Source organism: Fulmarus glacialis, unplaced genomic scaffold (assembly GCF_000690835.1).
Source record: "Fulmarus glacialis isolate BGI_N327 unplaced genomic scaffold, ASM69083v1 scaffold39456, whole genome shotgun sequence".
NCBI classification, from domain to species: domain Eukaryota; kingdom Metazoa; phylum Chordata; class Aves; order Procellariiformes; family Procellariidae; genus Fulmarus; species Fulmarus glacialis.
Window position 1 is genome coordinate 26932 of NW_009219598.1, and position 6208 is coordinate 33139.

General features: G+C 40.1%; 2 protein-coding genes across 3 annotated transcripts in view; one reads left to right on the top strand and one right to left on the bottom strand.

Moving 5' to 3' along the window:
- The window catches only part of NIM1K (NIM1 serine/threonine protein kinase), an 8583-nt gene extending 5190 nt beyond the window's left edge, over positions 1-3393 (top strand). The window contains exons 2-3 of the mRNA XM_009580429.1: positions 336-604; positions 2644-3393. Coding sequence (XP_009578724.1) covers positions 336-604; positions 2644-3393 — 1019 coding nt within the window. The remainder of the gene's footprint in view (positions 1-335; positions 605-2643) is intronic.
- A 1339-nt stretch (positions 3394-4732) lies between these two features.
- Positions 4733-6208, bottom strand: part of HMGCS1 (3-hydroxy-3-methylglutaryl-CoA synthase 1 (soluble)) — a 7087-nt gene continuing 5611 nt past the window's right edge. The window contains exon 10 of one of the 2 annotated variants that reach the window (XM_009580431.1): positions 4733-4938. The gene's annotated coding sequence lies outside the window, so the exon portion shown is untranslated. Of the gene's footprint in view, positions 4939-5384 lie in introns of those variants that run through there. The other variant, XM_009580430.1, reaches the window with a different exon arrangement.

The following is a 6208-nucleotide window of genomic DNA, read 5'->3' on the forward strand; positions in this document are numbered from 1 at the left end:
AGCATTAGACACTGAAAGCAGATGCTGTAACTGTGGCCATCAGACACATATGAGCCTGACAGCAGTGGAGCACACTGAGACAGCGGATGATTTGATTAGCCCTTGTAATACGGTACCAGCCCTTAGCTACCTCAGCAGTGAGTAGGATGCCATAGACGGAAAGGGCATGGGTGTGTGTGAAAGATTACAGGGCTTAGCAGGCCTCTGGAGCTTAGCTTATACTGATCAGAGGTGAGCTTTTATTGCCCTTCTGTAGGCCAGCATTGTTTTAAGTAAATAGTATTACCATTTGTATCTATTGCATCAACAACATAGAACAGCGTTTTTCTTTTCAGAGAAAGTTGCAATTAAGATTTTGGACAAGACAAAGCTAGACCGCAAGACTCAACGTTTGCTATCTCGTGAGATATCCAGCATGGAAAAACTGCACCACCCAAATATCATCAGGCTATATGAAGTGGTGGAGACACTCTCAAAACTGCACCTGGTGATGGAGTATGCAGGAGGTGGGGAGCTCTTCACTAAAATCAGCACAGAAGGGAAGCTGCTAGAAACAGAGTGTAAAATAATCTTCTCCCAGATTGTGTCTGCTGTGAAGCACATGGTAAGTTGTTCTTCTTCCACAGGCATGTTGCCCCTCACTATTCTAGCAGATGTTGTGGATGTATCTTTTGGTCTTCAACTAGTAGGTTTACTGATACCAAGATTTCAGGCCGACGTTTCTGAAGAGCAAAACAGCTAGAGAAGAGCTGTCTTAAAGGTATCAGAGAAAGCTTTCACATCCACCTTGACTTACTGCCTCTCTGTTGACAGCTTTTGGGAGGAGACTGAACTGGGAGCACCTGATGGGTGGAACCATCCCTTCAGGAACAGCATTTTCCTGTCTGCTTTAAGTTGCTGCAGGCACCAGCTAACAAAGCTTCATTTCTTGCCTCCACCTATTTCAAAACACAAGATCAGTCACTCTTCTGCTAGAAGAAAGTATTCCAGAGAAGAGGCTTGCTTATTAATGAATGTGGGAGACTGGCATTTAAGACAGTTAATTCCTGATCCTCACTTTGGCACAAATCTGTGGAGTTAACACCCAGCAAGTCACTTCCCCTTGCCTAGTCTTAAGTCTGGATTTAGGATGATGCTATTTGTGTAGAGCCCAAAGCATCCTGTAAAGGCAGAAAAGAAGCAATTAACTACTTCAGTACCATCTCGTCTGAACCTTGCATAGTAACTATAGTTACTTAAAACAACAGCATAAAAACACGGGAAGACTGTTCTGCAAGTTTGAGAAGTAAAGCTAGTATTTGTTAGAGTTGGCTCAGGGTGCCCTCCGGTGGCTCATACTCTCCTGCCATGTAATATCCTCAGGCGAAGTCAAAAGAAAGGATGTTCCCAGGTCAGACATCTAGAAACTGCATTACAAACTGTTCATGGCATATATAAACAGTATGCATTTTTTAATGTATTTTGACAAAATGTACTGTAAGTGACGGATTAGCTTCAACACCTTTTCCACAGGACAGGTACTCTGCAGAACTTACTTTACATTTCAAGATCGCATCTATTTCTTAGCGTTAAACCCAGACTACCAAGCAAACCTCTTCACTTGTACACACAGACTTCTGCAAAACTTTTTACTTTTGCTAAGCCAACATATCCAGGTTAAATCACATCTCACTGCTGCCAGTCCACACGAGGACAGAAGATCCCTGCCTGTTACTGATGACAGTTTAAAAATCTCAGAATGCCGAAGGGTTTCCTTACTGCCTCCAGATCCATGCACCTTGTTACTTCAAACGATAGGGCAGCGAGTGCTCAAACACATCCATTCCTCCTAGTTATTTCAAAGATGATCTTAAACCCTTATCTAATCAAGACAGGTATATCGCCACTAAGCAAAGCAAATTCAGTTTGAGTCCTTGGCTACTGCTGCCATTTCCAAGGGAAAAAAGTACAAGTTACAGTGTATGTGTTTATTTTCGATTTCCAAAACTAGAAGACACCACTGAATTTGGTGTCCCCAGCAACGTGAAATACCACAAGGCACAAGTCTGTGGTCCTTTTCTTCTGCCAACACCAGTTCCTCAGAGGACATCAAATCACACAACAGAATTATAGCAACTTTCTTACTTTATCTGATTACCTTCACTCGGTGAACTAAAAGCTTCCACGTCTAAGTCCAGAAGCTTACAATATGTACAAAAATGGAATTAGTTAAAAGGAAATGATGTTTTGTTACTTACATCATTACAGAAATGTAGTAATTGCAAAAGCAAGTGTTCTGAACGCTGAAAAAATACAGATTTTGCACATGAAGATATCTAGTCTTGTAGGATTAGCCATGATGCCATCACAAATCTGTGTCATGAAAATAGTTTGTATTAGTTAAAAAGTTGAGACTGCTGTTCGTAAAAAAAAAGCATCCTTCTTCCCATCTTCTCCACCTACTCTATTGTTTTTGTGTCAGTAGAGAATTAAGTTAAAATTGTTTAAATACTTTAACTTTTCAGTTTCATTGCAATGCTTATTTCTGACTTTGTCCAAGAAAATTCCCTTTCTCCTGTGTGGTAATCGATCCATGGTAAGAGCTAGTCACTTGGGAACTGTCCTGTGAACAAGCTAATACTAAATTTTCCTCTTGTTCTACAGCATGAGAATAATATCATTCACCGGGACTTGAAAGCAGAAAACGTCTTCTATACCAGTAACACCTGTGTTAAGGTGGGAGATTTTGGATTCAGCACAATAAGTAAAAGAGATGAAACTTTAAATACTTTCTGTGGCTCCCCTCCTTATGCTGCCCCCGAACTCTTCCGAGATGAAAAGTATGTTGGCATTTATGTAGACATCTGGGCACTGGGAATCCTGCTGTACTTCATGATGACGGGTATCATGCCATTTCGGGCAGATACAGTGGCCAAACTGAAGAAGTGCATTCTTGAAGGGACATACAGTTTGCCTCCCTGCCTCTCAGAAACATGCCAGAAACTGATAAAAGGAGTCCTTCAGCCAGTACCAACGGAACGATACTCTGTCAAACTTATTATGAACAGTGAATGGATGCAAGGAATACAGTACCCCAAACCTTTACAGCCGTTTAAACTGGATCCAAAGTATTTATCAGACATCAGTGCACTCAAAGAAGAAGAAATCGAAGTGAAAAATATTCTGCAAGATCTGGGAATCACAGAAGAGCACATTCAAAATAACCAGGGAAGAGACGCACGCAGCTCAATCACAGGGGTCTACAGAATTGTTTTGCACAAAGTACAGAAGAAGAGGGCACTTGAATGTGTTCCTATTATGTCCCATCCAGACCCCAAAGATCAAGACTTGAGGAGAGGAATCAGTTCTTACAGCGGGGTGAAGCACACATCCAAGCTGTGTTCTATTTTATAAATTGCACTGCAGGCTTTCTAACTCGGCACATTTAACAAAGGGTTTTACTCACTTTTCACAAGTTCTGGTGTGACATTTTTTGTAATTTTTGAATAAACCAAAAATGCCTCATCTCCTTCACCTTTCTCAAGTCACAGCATAGCCAGCGCAAGAACCCCAGTAAGTGAAACAGGTAAGGAATCATTAGTGGAGGTGACCTTTTAGTAAAGATCAAATAGTATTGCATTTAACACACTTGGGAGATTCTCAGCGCAGGCATGTAACAGCTAACTTCTTAAAAGTTTTACCTTAGCTTGACACAACTTTACCGCTGCAAACCAGGAGAGTTTTTGCAGAGAACTAAGTTTAAGCAGAAACCAGACCATAATCTAAACAACTGCAAATTCTTCTTTAAAACTCCTTCAGCAAATTAAACATGATAAAATACATATCAGAGCTTTTTTTATTTTATTTAAAGAAACAGCAGTGCTGTTGTTGACCACTCTTCCTGATTTGTCACAATTCAGAGAGGCAAGGTAGGATATGCTGCTTTAACCCCGCACATGTGGTTGCAATTCCTAATGCATAACTGGTTGGGCTACCACCTACTCACCTTCTGACACCTTCCGTTACTTGCATGAGTCTGACAGTCTAGAACTGCTTGGACTCCAGTTGCACTCCAATAAAGAAAGATTTAAGTGTACTCCAAAACTCATGTAGTTTCACATTCTTGCTTTAGCACTAGGTATCAGTAAGCTGATGCAACCAATAATAAAATGCGCTTGTATGTTGAGCATTGCAGGCTTGTAGTAACTCCTGCCGTACTCCTTTGGTAACAAAGGCTGGCAAAAAGCTGATTTTGATACACTTGACTATTGCAAGTTTAAAGTTGGATAGCCTGACAACTCCAGTTGTTCTGAGCCTCACCAAGGTGTAGATACTATTATCTTCAGCTTTAATTGCTTATTTTGTGCTTCAATACCATCAGCTCAAATGCAAATGGTGGGAAAGCACAGTAGCTGTGCTGTGGACATGCCTAAGCTAAGTGGTAGAGCCTGTATGATTTTAGTTAAGGCAAGTAAACTAATAGGTTTAGAGAGGTACAGCTGGTGCTTTCAAATTTATGGGCAGGACGCCTTATCTATTATGGGGACTGATGAGATGCTCGGTTGACTTTAAAAGAAGTAATTAATGTAAATGAACAACAGAATGACTTGAAAAGCCACCCATGGGAAACTGGACTCAGCGAGGCTCAGGTAAGTACAAAGCAAGAACCAATCCCCCTTCACAGTTTTTCTGAGGGGGATAAAACAACACCGTATTTCACAAGACAGTAATAAAGATGAATTGTATTTCATAAGCTGGGAATTAATTCCTCCACTATAAACAGTTTCCATATGAAAGCATTTAAGTTATCTTGAAACACAGCCCTGAAATAATGGCTTTGCACCAGCCTTAGCAACCCTTTCTTTCCACTCTTGGAATGGAATGAAAGATCCAGAAGGTCCACACAGCTTGTGAACCCACAATTTCGGGTTTTCACAGGGCCAGTTTCCTCTTTCTTTCCTGTTAAAGAAAAAAAATGCATCCTCAAAACCCAACAAGTCTGCACTACTCCAACAGGTTTCAAATATCTCAAACTTTATTTTAATAAAGGATCAGCCTCACAGACTGCGAGGTCCCTGTGGTTAACTTTGTGCCAGTAGATGACTTCTAGGCTTGTCCACTGCCAGCAATGGACTTTGTTCCATGGCAATTTGTTTTTCTGGTGCCAAGGGAAGTTTCACAAGGGCAACCTAAACCAAAATACTTGCAAACACTATTGTCATGCATCATTGCTCCATCCTTTTCAGCAGAACAAACTGATTAGTATTCATCAATTTATAATAAACAACTATTTTACCAAGGCTTGACTGTACAAATACAGCAAGTTATCAAATCCTAGTGAGTGACATATGATACAAACACTTCATTACACACACAAAAAAATTGTAATTTAACAGACAAATCAGTTTTTGCTACTTTATATTAGATAATGTAGCTTTGTAGAATTAGCAAAGAAATAAATTCAACAAAACTTCATTCTGTACATTAGCTCAATTTAAATATATATTACAAGCTTACAAGGCTCATGTCATAGTTCATTTCCAATCTGGGCTTTAGAAATCTACTGGAATGGACTCCATTAGCATTGTATATCTACCACTTGCAAAATGGATAGCTTTTAGCTTGCATGTTTTGGGGGTAGGGGGAAGACCCCACTTCTACAATATTACCAATAGCGAAAATGACTTCAAAGTACAAAGCCAAATTCAAAGTTAGAAATAGTCTTTCAGAAACGTATTATATAAAGAATAGTGAGAGGCCAGAGCTCCAGACAAAGTGATCTTCCCCTCTTCCTTTGTTTGCCAATTAGAACAGCTCCATAATATCTGGAAGTTTTATCTGAAAATTCTGCTGCCTTACATACTTCTACTAAACAATCCTGAAAGGTGCCAAATCAATGAACTCAAGAATTACAACCTTTTTGCTTCTTTAGAAGAAAAAAAATTACTACCTCCTTCTTTTTCCTCCTTCCTCCCAGGCTGCTGTGATTTATAATGCCAGTATAAAACACATAATAGAGATGTTAGGAAGAATTGCGTAGTAACCAACAGAGTGGGTCACAGAGTTTCTTGGAAGAAAACCACCTGTCAGTCTAGCTGTTCTTGATCCAGTCATTTTGACAGGGGAGAGAGAGATTCAATTCCAGCAATGGATGTTACTTGGTTCTATACCTTTCCCAAAGCAATGGGGTGGTGGGAGGTAGACTGGGAGAAGAAAGGGAAGATGATAA